At 42.5% G+C, this 16467-nt stretch overlaps 1 protein-coding gene across 1 annotated transcript; it reads left to right on the top strand.

Annotated features, from left to right (window-relative positions):
* The first annotated feature begins 2051 nt into the window (after positions 1–2051).
* Positions 2052–2984, top strand: LOC120990041 (olfactory receptor 11L1-like). Its single transcript, XM_040418552.1, has one exon. The coding sequence runs from the start codon at positions 2052–2054 to the stop codon at positions 2982–2984; it is 933 nt and encodes a 310-aa protein (XP_040274486.1).
* The last annotated feature ends 13483 nt before the right edge of the window (positions 2985–16467 follow it).

Here is a 16467-nt window from a genome sequence, read left to right as displayed (position 1 = left end):
AAAAATAGATATTGACATGGAAAATTAAAAATAACACATAAAAAAATATTTATAAATATGTTAAACATAAAAACGTGATTTAAAGAATAGGTCATTTTTTGAAGACACTATCCCATTAATACCCCAAACCAATACTCTGTGTGGTTTGATTTACGTTCAATTTTGCTTCTAGAAAAGTGTCTCTTTCTTTGTTACACTGCAGTACTTTTAAAAACAATACAGATGTTAGGCCTGGGCCTTCTGCCTTACCTCCCGCTGTCTCTCCTGTCACATCCCCAGCATCTCCTGCCTCACTGCCCGCTGCTGTCTCCACCAGATGTGTCCTCCGGCAACGCTGCCTCCGTGCTTCATGCTGGTGTCCCATAGGGGCGCGCGCCCGCCGCTTCCTGTCATTTATGCTTCCAGGGGAGCGTGCTTCCTGTCTCCCAGCATGGCTCCTGGGCGGAGTTACTCGGTTAAACAGCGGCTTCCTCTTCCAGGAAGTTGCCTGGGAGTTTAGATACTATCAGTTAAACAAAGGTGTTCCGATCTGATCTCCTGTGTTTGACCCAACCTGCTTCATCATTCTGTTTGTCTGCCGCCTTCATCGACTACTGGACCTGTCTGACCCTGAGCCAGTCTGATCCTCTGTACCAGGCCATTATCTGATACCGGCTTCTGACCTCTGGCTTGTCTCTGACCACGCTTCTGAATCATCATCATCATGAGCTGTTTCCTTTACTCCAGTTTTCTCTGCAATACCACATCTCACCACCATATCTGCTATTGCACTCTGTTCACAGTAACTGCAGTTCTTACTGCAACTTGAGCTGTTGGAGCGTTACCTGTTGCCTGACTCAATGAGTCAGCGGTCACCCATATTAGCTAATCCTGTAGGTAGTGGTTCAGCTTCTCTATTGCTGCGTTTTGTCCTGTCTCCTGTGCGAGTGCTGTATAAAACCCTAGGGGTTAGGGGCTGCCATCCTTTGGTTGACGTAGAGAATCCAAACTCTCTGGTTTGACCATCGTAACAACAGATATGATGCTGAGAAGAAGAAAAATGCTCAGCAGCAGCAGACAGTGTTAATGCCGTAAAATGCTTCTGCTACAATGTAATATGTTTAGTATGGGCACTGAATAAAAAATATCCACTAGTTGCTCAGCAGTCAGCACTACAGCATAATGCTAATTGTTCTTGGAAAAAGCTGGCAATAACCCTCGAGAAACTTCAGGTTTGGAAAAAAGATAGCTATATTTCTTTTAAAATGGGGGAAAATGTTCTTGCACGTTACCCGCTTTTGAGGTTCTGCAGCAGCTGAAGCTGTATTTTAAGGTAGTAACTGCAGATACAAGGCACTGCTTGGCAAACCCAGCTTCAGCTCCTCATTTCTCACTCCCTGGATGACAGCTTTCATTGCCTTTCCCTGTTCTACACAATTAATCTTTCTAATACTAGCCTTTCACTTTGCTGTCCTAGAACAGAAGATTGATTGTGATTGTACACTGTCCCTAAGACCCATCCACCCTAATTTACAGCCCAACACAGAATGATGTTCTGCTCATTCTGCAGGGCACCTCCCTGCCTTCTGCAGCACTGATTGGCTCATCCAGGCTATCTGTCATCCTGGGAGCCAATAAGGGCAAGCACCCCCCCCCCCACTTCCTTTTAGAGTCTTGAGAACACCTGTCTTCTTTCTTCCTAGTGATTTTTTCCACTGAGGTATGAAGTCAATTGGCGCTGCGCACCATTTTACTGGATTCATCCAAAGTGAGCCTGAAAAGCTTCGGGTTCTTATTGCAGACAAACTATGGGAAAGTTTGTATCTTTAATCTTTACAGTATTTACTTGTCATTTGGGGGGAGAATGCTTCTATAACATGGGATATCTTGGGGTATACAGTAGGGTGACGTAAGGCACAACATCATGTGTTATTTTATGGATTACTGTAGAACTTATCTGTAATAAAGTAATATGTAATATCTCTAAAATAAAATTACAATAAACAGTGAGGGTGATGAAACCTGAATATTTCTTCCTCTCTAAAATTACATCAGTTCTTATTTTCTAGGAAATGGATCAGAAGAATGTAACTACAATACATTTACTTGGATTTCCAGGTCTTCATGGTGTAAAACCATTGCTTTTTCTTCTTTTCCTCATCACTTACTTTGGAACAATCAGTGGAAACATGTTGGTCATCACTCTAGTGTCCTACAGCAAGAACCTCCACTGTCCCATGTACTTCTTCCTGACACAGCTCACCATGTCTGACATCATAGTGACCTCAGATATTGTCCCAACCATGCTGTATATTATACTGAAAGATGGGATCACTATGTCCCTTTCACAGTGCATCATACAATTGTACTTCTTTGGTTCTTGCGAGGGTTTTGAATGTCTTCTGCTGACAGTGATGTCCTACGACAGATATCTGGCCATATGTAACCCTCTGCACTATGGTTCCATTATGAATCCTAGGCTTTGCCGGAAGTCAATTGTTATATGCTGGTTGTCCAGTTTCTTGGTGACATTAATTCAAGCACTAAATATCTCCCAGCTTCCTTTTTTGGAGTCCAATGTTATTGATCACTTCTTCTGCGATCTTGACCCCATATTACAACTTTCCACTTCAGATATTTTGGTTATTGAAACCCTGGAAATGTATCTTTGTATCCCAGTTGTTCTGATCCCATTCCTAATAATCATTATCTCTTATGTCTATATTGTCCGTACGATCCTCAACATCCGCTCGATCACCGGGCGACAGAAAGCCTTCACCACCTGCACCTCCCACTTGATTGTGGTTTCTATATTTTTTGGGACATTAAGTTGCATGTATTTCATTCCAATAAAAAAAAAGTCTGTGGTTGAAAGTAAAACAATTTCTTTATTTTATACCGTGGTGACTCCACTATTAAATCCCACAATTTACTGTTTGAGAAATAATGATATTAGGGAAGCGCTAAGGAAAAAAACGTTTCTTCTGAACTGGCTGTGCTTCTAGATATCCTACATTCTATATGTTGATCTACTAGAAGTTATTTTAGAAATGTAGGTATAAGGGGGTAGAAGAAATATCCTTAGTCCAACTTAAATGAATGAAAAAATAGAAACCAAAACAATGTATTGCTCGGCATGGGCTCTTTTACACGTTTTTGTCCATGAAGATATCCATGAAAAGATTATCACTGATTTATAAATGAATATACCCATGAAGGTTTATTGTTTGGTCCGTGTGTCTGTTTTTTGCTCCCGTGTTTCATCCATATTCCACTGACAATGCAAGTCTGAGAATGAATTCCCAGAGCATCTCCCACCAATGGTCCATGAAAACCACAGACCAAACATTGTATCCATGGTTTTTATAGATTTTAATGAGCTTGAGGGTTCAATAATCGCAAAGAAAAATAGGGCATGCATTTGTGGTGTTACCACGGACCCACAGTCCATGGCAATCCACTGATGTGTGAATGCACACTTTAAAGCCGATGGGTGTATGTGCTATCTATGCAAAACATGGACAACACACGTTAGTAATTCAATGACATGTGAATCAGTCCTAACTGTTCAATTTTGCTTAAACCATGCTTTATTTTTGAACCTTAAAGTATTCTACTATTTGGAATTGAAGAACTTTTCAGAACAAAGATTTTTTTTGGGGAAAAATATTTTGAAAGGTTCAGAATTTCTGATATGTACTAAAAGTTTGACATTATAAAGAAACATATAGCAATGAAATGGGAAATTAATCTGCTCTCTGATTTCCGTGTGTGGGAGGAAAACACCACACTGAGCAGGAGGGAAAGGGGATACAGGAATAAGGCCTGAAAACTAGGGAACGAAGAATGACACCACCTAGAGAAAACCCTAACTCCAGTCATGACAGACGACCAGTATGAACAGGCCCCAAAGTCAGACAAGTCCATACACCGGATACCTAGAATCCTATCTCACCCTATAGGACCCTGGAACTAATGTCAGGACTGAGTCAACCTGTTCCTCCAAAGGGAAGGACGAACAGGAGTCTCCCTCAGGCCTAATGACAAACAACAGGGAAAGGAAACACACACATATATCAAAACAAAATACAAAAGGGAATGGAAACACTTATCTTCAATGAAGCTTTGGTAGCACCAGGAACTCAGCCGAGAACCAAACACAAGCTAACCGCAAGTCCAACAGAAGCTATAAACGAAACAGCATAGTGGGAGAAACAACAATAAATAGAGAAGGTTAAATGACCACAATAGCAACACCTGGGAATAGAAGGTGTGGCAAACACCAGAAACAACACAGACGTAATTTGATCCAAAAGGAAAACATGTCAGATCAAACCACATGTTCAGTCTCACAGATCTCCTGCCACCTGTTGCGGGAACGTCCGTATATCTCGGTACACACAGCCATTAATGTCACGCAACCATTAATGTCTAATCCGCTGGCAGCAAAAGTGAGTACACCCCTAAGTGAAAATGGCCAAATTGTGACCAAAGAGACCTTGCGCTCCTCCACCTTACGTTTGAGGATACCCCACAGATACTCAATAGGGTTTAGGTCTGGAGACATGCTTGGCCAGTACAGCACCTTCACCCTCAGTTTCTTTAGCAAGGCAGTTGTCGTCTTGGAGGTGTGTTTGGGGTTGCTATCATGTTGGAATACTGCCCAGATTCTGAAGGCAGGGGGTCATGCTCTGCTTCAGTATGTCACAGTACATGTTGGCAAGAAAATTTAGACTAAAACCTTCAGAATCACAGGTACATATCCATGAAGCAAACATAATTACAAAAGACAAAATGGCTGCACACCGTTATATATACAAACAATAGAGCTAGGAAATGGGGGTCATTCTAGATAAAAGTGGTACAATACCGACTATAAATGAGTATAAATTAATAATGGAAGCTCTTAGCACACATACTTGTCGGGCCCATCTACCAGGCGTAAAGGTGGCTTCCGCAGATGGGTCCCTATCACTAAAGATACTGCCTCACTTTGGACTTACTTAAGCCTACAATATTCAGGGCAGTGTAGGAACCAGCTACAAACGTACTCCGCTCAGAAGCCCCAGCTAGATGGGCGTGTCCAGTCAAAAAGGGGTGCCACCCCCAGTATATGTACCACTTTTATCTAGAATGACTCCCATTTCTTAGCTCTATTGTTTGTATATAGAACGATGTGCAGCCATTTTGTTTTTTGTAAATATGTTTGCTTCATGGATATGCACCTGTGATTCTGAAGGTTTTAGTCAAAATTTTCTTGCAATATATTGGGGGTGGCACCCCTTTTAGACTGGACACGCCCATGTACCTGGGACTTCTGAGCAGAGTATGTTTGTAGCTGGTTCCTACACTGCCCTGAATATTGGAGGCTTAGGTAAGTCCAAAGTGAGGCAGTATCTTTAGTGACAGGGACCCATCTGCGGAAGCCACCTTGATGCCTGGTAGATGGGCCCGACAAGTATGTGCGCTAAGAGCTTACATTATTCATTTATAGTCGGTATTGTACCACTTTTATCTAGAAGGATCCCCCATTTCTTAGCTCTATTGTTTGTATATATAACGGTGTGCAGCCATTTAGTTTTTTGTAGTACATGTTGGCATTCATGGTTCCCTCAATGCACTGTAGCTCCCCACAGCCGGCAGCACTCATACAGCCCCAAACCATAACAATCCCACCACCATGCTTGACTGTAGGCAAGACAACTTGTCTTTGTGCTCCTCACCTCATTGCCCCCACACACGCTTGACACCATTTGAACCTAACAAGTTTGAACAATACACTTGCCGCAGGGAAAGCCAGCACCTCTAAGGCGTTAAGGGTGATCTCAGATCATGTGTCCAATTTGGAGACCTAGAAGTCAAATGGGGCAGACACATCAGTTAGAACGTGCAGACGTGTGCACATATAGAAAAGAATGGCTCCAGATTCACATAGAGGTCCTCTAAAAACTTCTTCTTTATTCATATATATAATGCTTACAGCAGACACATCCACCTGGTATACAAGACTTGTTGACGCGTTTCGGACACTTGGTCCTTAGTCCTAACAACATTTCATTATGAAGCACAAGAATTTAAATGTATCACAATCCCACCTCTCCAAAATCCAGGGGAGGGAAAAACTAACATCATTGGTTGCTTCATTAGGTTGACACCCTTCACCTACACACATCTAATCAAATAGTAGATGCCTTTCACATTGTGCAATGGTCTGATTCCACTTTAACCCCTAGAGGTCTGTACAAGTGGTTTGCTCTGAATCCGTACAAGAGGGAGAAACAAAACGCATAGTGTGAATGACATACCACAAAATAAAAACATATGGTGACATTTGCTAATATGACCTCCTTCTATACTATTGAATTTCTATAATATAGGGATCCATATGACCTATAAGGAGAAATAAAATGTACATATATTCTCTTGTTGAGCACATTACTGATAAATGTACATTAACTCCTTTTTTAAATTCAAACCAGCTGGGACCCTACTGTTCAGTCTGAAAATCCAAAACGCCTCCCGTAAGAGGAGTTTTTTTCGGTGGTCACCTCCTCTTGAGGGGGCAAAGACCCTCTCTATCTCAAAGGCAGTGAAACTTCTGACCCTACGGGCATGCACCTGCACAAAATGTCTCGCTGCATTGGAAATATTCATTGCATTGGGATTACTAATATAGTTCAAATGCTCCAAGAGCCTACTTTTGAATTTCTGCATGGTACTACTTATATATATCAAATCACACTCAGTGCAGCAGACAATATATATCAGGCCTGTAGTATTACAATTGATGTAGTTTTTGATTGGAAAAATTGGTCTGAATTATCAAAGGATTGTATAGGAATCACATAATTGCAAGTTTTACATGGATTACCCCCGCATTTTGTGAACCCTCTATAGCCGAGCCAATTTAGTCTTCTGTCACTATTGTTAGCTCGTGTGTTGGATTCGAACAGGGACGGTGACAGGGAGCAGGACAGCGTGGAAGCCCTCCTTGGCACTATTTTACAGCCAGACTGCATTGTATAAAATCTCGTCATCATATAAAATCGGAAGGCACCCCTTTATAATGGAACATATTTTATTGAATTCCTTGCTGTATGTTATAGACAAAATCGGAGTCTTGTCCCAGCTAGTTTGAATTTAAAAAAGGAGTTAATGTACATTTATCAGTAATGTGCTCAACAAGAGAATATATGTACATTTTATTTCTCCTTATAGGTCATATGGATCCCTATATTATGGAAATTTAATAGTATAGAAGGAGGTCATATTAGCAAATGTCACCATATGTTTTTATTTTGTGGTATGTCATTCACACTGTGCGTTTTGTTTCTCCCTCTGGTACGGATTGAGAGAAAACCACTTGTACAGACCTCTAGGGGTTAAAGTGGAATCAGACCTTTGCACAATGTGAAAGGCATCTACTATTTGATTAGATGTGTGTAGGTAGATATGTACTATGTAGGTGAAGGGTGTCAACCTAATTACAGTCAGACAGATGCAAAGGTGGTGTTATGAACCCCAAAAAATGGCTTTATGTCACAATACAATTAACAGGCTCATTAATTCTCCTATTACAGTAAGTTGGATGCAAATACAGTTTGGAGTTTGGAACTCCAAATATGGAGTATTGTATTTCTGTGTCGTGGGTGCTAAGGAGGTGTATTGCATCCCAAAAAATGGCTATAGGTCACCCACCGAATTAACAGCACGATTAAGTATTGTATTTCTGTGTCTCTGGTGCCAAGGTGCTGTATTGCACTGATCAAAAATGCCTACAGGTCACCCATAGACTTGAAATCCACATTACTAGGCATGACAGTGATAGTTTCCAAGTGCCCACAGCTTAAAAGCTTGTTGATTGGCTGTGCTGCAGCCTTTCAACAAGCTTTATTTAAAATCCGAACACCGAACACAAAAAAGTATTTTTGTGCCAACTTTGGTTAGTAACAAATATTTTCAGACCAGAACCAAACTTTTTGAAAAAGGGCCAACATTTCTAAAGAATGCTATCAGCACCTTGTGGAATCAATGCCACGTAGAATTAAGGCAGTTCTGAAGGCAAAAGGGGGTCCAACACCGTATTAGTATGGGGGCACTAATAATTCTTTAGGTGAGTGTATATATATATACTGTATATATATATATTTTTTTTTTTCACATCATCTCAATTAATCTTGTCAGCGTCATTATGTTATTATGATTATTTCTGTTTATTATTGCTACTAATATTATTATCTTAATTATTATCATTATTATTATCATTATCATCATTATTATTATTATTATTAGTATTTTTATAATCCTGTTTGAAACTGGATCCTGACCTTGTTTAATCAGTGATACTATTAGCCTAATCATGATTCCCCTGGTACTCAAATTTTATCATTTCCCTTTGAGTTTTGGGTCCAGTTTGTATCAAGGCCACCACTTTTAACATAATTTTTAACATAATTATTATTACCATTATATCTATAATATTTATGATATTATTATTATTATTATTATTATTATTATTAATATTGATATTTCCCTAATTGCAAAGAAAATTCCTATTATATGGATACCCAGTTTAACTAGATTAGATTATATCGGACCATTCTGACAATGTCCTTTACATTCATGTTATTATTATACAGTATTGTCTATCGCCCTCGCACCTTTGCTGGTGAATTTTATAAGTCTATTTGTTTTATTTTATTTATTCATGTTTTGTCCTTCAGCATATGTCATACTACAATATATCTTTTAGACTTGAAAAAGGAGTACTCTTACTCCGAAACGCGTTGTCACCTGATCAAAAATAAATACCTTTTTAAAAGACGCCATCAGCGGTTGTGGTTTTGCGCCAAGAGGTATCATATTGTGTTTGACCCCAGTACACAGCTTTGTACAGTACTCCATATCACTCCTTTCGAGTGCTGGCAACTCCAAGGACTGAGAAGATACCGGCAGCACCAACCCCCCCCCCCCCCCCCCCCCTCCCCTGCCTTCGCAGAAAGCCTTCTCTACTTGTAGCTCCCAGCTAATGGTCGTGGCCATATTTTATGGAACCATGTTCGGTGTTCATTCGTTCCTAGTAAAAACACAATCAATGAGCGTCATTAAAGTCTTATCCTTACTTTATACAGTGGGTACTCCTTTGATGAACCCTGTTATATACAGTCTGAAGAATAAAGATATTAAGACAGCTTTACGCAAAACAATAAGGAAAAAACATTTCTTTTTGACATGTAAAGGCTATTTCATGTGTATAGTTAAAAATTCTACAAACTCAATTCTGTGCTCCGCTCTCACTGCAGAAGTAATCGTCACGTTATAATAGCCAAGCTCATCTCTCCTCCTTGCAGCTCAAGTCTTAAAGTGGCCCCCAGAAACTTACTGAACTCTTCACTACTACTGTCTCTGGCTCTTGGAATCACATGGCACTTGTGTGCATTATGACATTTCTTCCATTGAAGATACTTCATAGAGGGGTACTATATTGAAGACTTAAAGAAGGACTTTTGTTTTGGTTTAGTTTTAGTATTGTGTAGGGGCACGGATGTGAAATATTTTTGTAATATAATTTATTAGGGGAAAGATATTTCTTTCTACTAGAAAAGAGGGTGAGGGAGTTCCCTCTGTCTCTCCATCACCCCGTTGAGCTGTGATGACAGGGGGCTGATGGCTGCCATCATGACCGCTCTATTTTAATGCATATATTGTACTGCATTGAAATAGGGTTCAGACGCCCAAAAGTTGAAGTCACATAGTGGGACTTCATAGTGGGACTTTTTTATTTCACTTCAGAGCTTCTGAAGTTGTCGGCCAGTGCCGTATGAATCACCAAACTAGGCCTCACATGCACATGGTGCTCTTCTGAACCCTGCTCTGTCTCTATTCAGCACTTTCTGACCACATATGGGGTGTTGCCATATTCAGGAGGAAATGAGTAACAAAGTGTGGGGTGATTTTCTCCTGTTACCCCTTGGGCCTAAAGGTTTTTTAAAATTTTACAGCCAAGGTTTAGTAAATTCTATTGGGCCAATGTGCTCACCGCACCCCTATAAAAATGTCTTTGGAGTTGTAGTTTAATTTTTTGGGGTTTCCACTGTAAGAGTACCTCTGACTTTCTACAAATGAACAATGAACATTGTGCCTGAAAATTGTTTTTAGTGAAAGCTGCGCTCCAAAAGTGATATTGTTCTCTTTCCCTTCTGAGTCCTGCTGTGTGCCCAAACATTAGTTTATGACCACACATGGGGTATTGCCATAATCAGGAGTAAATTAGTAACAAATTATGGAGTGGGTTTTATCTTCCTACCCCTTGTGAAAATGAAAAATGTGGGCCTAAAATGTGTAATTTTTCATTTTCTTATCTGTTTCTAAATTTGATGAAATGCCTGTTGGGCCAAAGTTCTAATTACACCTTATTGAAATATTCCAAGTGGGATTCAATTTCCAAAATGTGGTCACTTTTGGGGGGTTTTCACTGTGCACCAGAAGGTCTTCAAATGTTAAAATGGCTGTAAAATTATTCAGGTGAAATCTGCCCTCAAAAGCATTAAGGTACTCCTTCCCTTCTGAGCCATGCCATGTGCCCAAGCTGAATTTTATGACCACATATGTTGTATTGCTATATTCAGGAGAAAATGGGTAACAAATTCTGGGATGCAATTTCTCATCTTACCCCTAGTTAAAATGAAAGATTTGGGCCTAAAAGTGTTTCTAAGATCTATGAAACACCTGTTGGGCCAAAGCCTCTTAATAGCAGATCATTAGTGGCTGGTCTTTATCCTGATTATTTGGACTTCCACTGTCCATGTACAGTATACTGCTATACAGTATATAACCTGAAATATATTAAATTAGTGTCCTTTATTAGCATTTTGCTTGCACCGCCCTTGCTAAGGTTTTTTTTCAGTGTGCCGGCTCCTTCGTGCATTCACCCGTGCACTCAGTCGGTATCTCTATCTCTGGGTAAATTCATTCAAAGCAGGGAGCAGTAGCACTCCGCTATGCAACATTTCGAGGGACCACCCTCATTCTCAAGAGTCATCCTGATTAGGGTTGAGCGAACCCAAACTGTAAAGTTCGGATTCGTACCGAACATTAGGATTTTTGGACCACGGACCCGAACCCAAACTTTTCAGTAAAAGTTTGGATTTGAGTTCGGTGTTCGGTGAGTTAAAGGGGTTGTCCGGGTTCAAAGCTGAACCCGGACATCCCTCCATTTTCACCCCACCAGCCCCCCTGACATGAGCATCGGAGCAGTTCATGCTCCAATGCTCTCATTTGCCCTGCGCTAAATTGCGCAGAGAAAAGGCATTTTTAGGAGTTCCGGTGACGTACCGGGGCTCTCCATGGGGCTGACAGGAACCCCGGTGACGTCACCGGCACTGATGGGCGGGATTTAGCTCTTCCCTAGCCAGTAATACGGTGATGTCACCGAACACACTGCTGGGCAGAAGTTACCACCCGGCAGTGTGTTATTGAAAACAAAAGAGCCCGTGCCCTGCGCGATTTAGCGCAGGGCACGGGAGCGCATCGGAGCATGAGATGCTCCGATGCTAGCCTCAGGGGGGCTGTCTGGGTGAAAATATGGGTATGTCCGGGTTCAGAGATGAACCCGGACAACCCCTTTAATGGTGCTTTATGAAAGGCTGCAGAGCAGCCAATCAAGAAGTGTTTAACTCGTGTGCCCTTAGAAGCCATCACAACCATGACTACTAATGGCATGCCAGTGCAGCATGTGACCCAGCCTCTATATAAGCTGGAGTCACGTAGCGCTGCACGTCACTCTGCTCTTATTAGTGTAGGGATAGGATGCTGCTGCTGTGAGGGAGAGAATAGGAAAGAATCTATTATCAGAAGTGCTTGTTAACTCTGCGATCTACAGCGATTTTGTTTTGTGGGTGCAGTGCACCATTTTTTTTATCCTGCCCTGAGCCCAGTGACACAGAAACATAATTTTTATCCGTCTGTTAGTTAGGTGGGCGAATTTGTGACTGTCCAATACAAACTTTAAATACTGCATTTGTATTCTAGGTTTAAAAAAACACCCATTTTTTGCAAGACCATACATCTTGGGGCCTTTGCTGCATTTGTCACAGTCCAATACAAGCGTAAGATCCTGCTGTTATATTCTTGCTTTAAAAAAACACCAATTTTGGGAAAGATAATACATTTGCGGCCTTTGCTGCATTTCTGACAGTCCAATACAAGCATTAGATGCCGCTTTTATATTCTGGTATTAAAAAACACCCATTTTGGGCAAGATAATACATTTGAGGCCTTTGCTGCATTTGTCACAGTCAAATACAAACTTTAAATACTGCAGTTATATTCTGGGTTTAAAAAAACACCAATTTTGTGCAAGACACTACATATAGGGCATTTGCTGCATTTGTCACAGTCAAATACTAGCGTTAGATACTGCTGTTATATTGTGGGTTTAAAAAAACACCTATTTTTTGCAAGACCCTACATCTGGGGCCTTTGCTGCATTTGTCACAGTCAAATACAAGTTTTAGATACTGCTGTTAAATTCTGGTATTAAAAAAACATCCATTTTGGGCAAGATAATATATTTGCGGATAATATATTTTGTGACACTCATATAAAAACTACAGATGTAGCAGGGTTAGCACTCCAGCTCTTAACTCATCACGTTATCTTGAGACAAAAGCCATTTAAGGTGTTTGCTTAGATTAGATAACACAACTCAGAAATCTCAGAAAGCAGGAGTGCTAACTCTACTACATCCGTATAAATACTGCTGTTTAGGGTTGAGCGAACCCGAACTGTAAAGTACGGGTTCGTACCGAACTTTTGGATTTTTGTACCCCGGACCTGAACCCGAACATTTCTGTAAAAGTTCGGGTTCGGTGTTTGGCGATTTCTTAACGCTTTTTGAAAGGCTGCAGTGTGCCCTTAGAAGCCATCACAGCCATGCCTACTAATGGCATGGCTGTGATTGGCCAGTGCAGCATGTGATCCAGCCTCTATATAAGCTGGAGTCATGTAGCGCCGCACGTCACTCTGCTCAGATTAGTGTAGGGAGAGGATGCTGCTGCTGTGAGGGAGAGAATAGAAGAGAATCTTTAATCAGAACTCCAATTGAACTCAGCGATTTACATAGATTTAGTTGTCTAGGTGCAGTGCACAATCTTTTTACCCTGCCCTGAGCCCAGTGACAGAGAAAAAAAAACTTTTATCGTCTGTTAGTTAGGTGGGCGGCGGCGGCCATTTTATGCAAGCTCAGTGCACCAGCAATGCTTATGTGCTTTTGTGACATTTGTACAACATCTGGTGCATTTGCAGGATTAGTCAGTGTGCAAATTAAACTAGAAATACAGCCATAGTTTTCTGGGTTTTAAAAAACACCATATTTGGGCAAAATACACAATTTTACAGCCCTTACTGCATCTTGACGTATTCAAGCGTTATATACTGCTGTCATATTCTGTTAGTAAAAAAAAACACCCTTTTTGGAAAAAATACTTAATATTGCAGCCTTTTCTGCATCTGTCATTGTGAGATTCACCCTTTACATACTGTTTTTCTATTCTGCTATTAAAAAAAACACCCATTTAGGGCAAAAAACTAACATTTTCAGCCTTTGCTGCATCTGTCATTGTGAGATACACCCTTTACATACTGTTGTTCTATTCTGCTATTAAAAATACACCAATTTAGGTCAAAAAACTTAATTTTGCAGCCTTTGCTGCATATGTCATTGTGAGATACACCCTTTAGATACTGTGGTTCTATTCTACTATTAAAAAAAAACAAACATTTTGGGCAAAAATCTTTAATTGCGGCCTAGTCTTCATCTGTACTTGTGAGATACACCCTTTACATACTGTGGTTCTATTCTGCTATTAAAAAAAAACACCCATTTTGGGCAAAAAACTAAATTTTGCAGCCTTTGCTGCATATATCATTGTGAGATACATGCTTTAGATACTATGGTTCTATTATGCTATTAGAAAAACACCCATTGTGGGCAAGATCCTATATTTGAGAAATATGAGGAGAGTGTCAAATAAGGGACGTGGCCCAGGTCGTGGTGCTGCTGGTGGAGCTAGTGTTGCAGGGAGAAGATGTGGTCGATCTGTACCAGCTACACACAAAAGTGAAACACCTTCCGCAGGTGCAAGTAGGCGACAGAACCTGCAGTGGTATGTGGAAGGGCCTAATGCGGCTCTACAAATGGTGAGGTCAGAACAAGTACAGGTGATAGTAGATTGGGTTGCTGACAGTGCCTCCAGTTCCTTCACATTGTCTCCCACCCAGTCTCCTGCTAAAAAGATCAGAGTTCGCACCTGCAGCCGATGTCCATCAGTCTTTCACCTCACCCCCTTGCAAATCAGCCAATCAGTCTGAGCCCCAAGTCATGTAGCAGTCTCTTCTGCTTTTTGATAACTCTGTTAGCAAAGTTTCCCAGGGCCATCCACCTAGCCGTGCCCCAGAAGTGGAAGATATTAAGTGCACCAATGCCCAACCACTTATGTTTCAAGATGATTACATGGGAGGACCATCGCAGCACATCTCGGGTGATGACAAAACACAGGTGCCAACTGCTAGGGCTTTCGAAAGTGTGCAGACCAACAAGCAGGGCAGGGGTGAAGACTGGATGGAAGATGATGTGGAGGACATAGAAGTCCTTGACCCCACATGAAATCAAGGTCATGCGAGTGACATGTGTAGTTCGGAGGAAGATGCGGTGGTCGCACGGAGACACCACCACAGCAGAAGAGGGAGCAGGGTACAAAAGCGGAGCGGCCATCCCCTAGACAGTACGCCTGCTACTGCCCACCGCAGCAAGGGACCGAGTACACCAAAGCCAACTCCAAGGAGTTCCCTGGCGTGGCAGTTCTTCAGACAATGTGCTGACGACAAGACACGAGTGGTTTTCACGCCGTGCAATCAGAGCCTGAAGCGAGGCATAAACGTTCTCAACCTGAGCATAACCTGCATGACCAGGCATCTAAGTGCAAAGCAAGAGCTGCAGTGGAGTAGACACCTCAAAAACCAAGAAAGGTCTCTGGCTCCTCCTGCTTCCTCTTCTGCTGCAGTCTCGGCCTCTTCATCCACCTCTGGAGTGACAGTGCCACCTGCCACCCCGCAAACAGAGGATCTGCCAGCAACACCACCAACTGGGTCAACAAGCATCTCCACAATGTCCTACGAAAGCGTTCAGCTCTCCATCACCCAAACACTGGAGCAGAAGAGGAAGTATGTCCCTACCCACCCGCGATCCCTGGCCCTGAATGCCAGCATTTTAAAATTACTGGCCTTTGAAATGCTGTCATTCCGTCTGTGGAGACGGAGCGTTTTAAAAGCTTTATGGCGGCGGCTGTCCCACAGTACGTCGTGCCCAGCCGCCACTACTTTTCCAGGCGTGCTATCCCTTCCCTGCACAACCAAGGGGGGGACAAAATCAGGTGTGCACTGCGCAACGCCATCTGTGGCAAGGTGCACCTCACTACGGATACGTGGACCAGTAAGCACGGTCAGGGACGTTATATATCCATAACAGCACACTGGGTAAATGCAGTGGCGGCTGGGCCTGAGGCAGATAGCATTTTGCCGCATGTCCTTCCACCACCGAGGATTGCAGGGCGCTTCAGTTTGCCTCCTGTTGCTTCCTCCTACTACTCCGCTTCCTCATCCTCTACCACCTCCTCATCCGGTCAGCCTAACACCTTCACCACCAACTTCAGCAAACCCAGGGTAAAAGACAGCAGGCAGTTTTAAAACGTATCTGTTTGGGGGACAAACCCCACACTGCGCAGGAGCTGTGGACGGGCCTTTAACACCAGACCGATGAGTGGTTGGTGCCAGTGAGCCACAAGCCCGGCCTGGTGGTGTGCGATAGTGGGCGAAATCTCGTAGCAGCTCTGGGACTAGCCGGTTTGACGCACATCCCTTGCCTGGCGCATGTGCTGTATTTGGTGGTGCAGAGATTCCTTAAAAATTACCCCGATATGTCAAAGCTGCTGCATAAAGTGTGGTCCGTCTGTGCGCACTTTCGGCGTTCTCACCCTTCTGCTGCTCGCCTGTCAGCACTGCAGCGTAACTTAGGCCTTCTTGCTCACCGCCTCATATGCGACGTGCCCACAAGGTGGAACTCCACCTTGCACATGCTGGCCAGACTGTGCGAGCAGCAGCAGGTGATAGTGGAGTTTCAGCTGCAGCACGCACGGATGAGTCGCTCTGCGGAACAGCACCACTTCACCACCAATGAGTGGGCCTCCATGCGATACCATCCTTGTTGCGCTGTTTCGAGTACTCCACCAACATGGCCAGTGCCGATAACGCCGTTCTCAGCGTTACTATCCCACTTCTATGTCTCCTTGAAAAACCTCTGCTGCAATGATGGAAGAGGATGTGGCACAGGAGGAGGAGGAGGAAAAGGGATTATTTCCAAAGGTTTCAGGCCAGTCATTCACAAGTGGCTTTGAAGGTGGGTTCCTGCACCAACATACGCCAGGTACACAA

Source organism: Bufo bufo, chromosome 1 (genome assembly GCF_905171765.1).
Source record: "Bufo bufo chromosome 1, aBufBuf1.1, whole genome shotgun sequence".
Lineage (NCBI taxonomy): Eukaryota > Metazoa > Chordata > Amphibia > Anura > Bufonidae > Bufo > Bufo bufo.
Note: the sequence above shows the minus strand (reverse complement) of the source record. Positions and strands in the feature narration are given on the sequence as shown.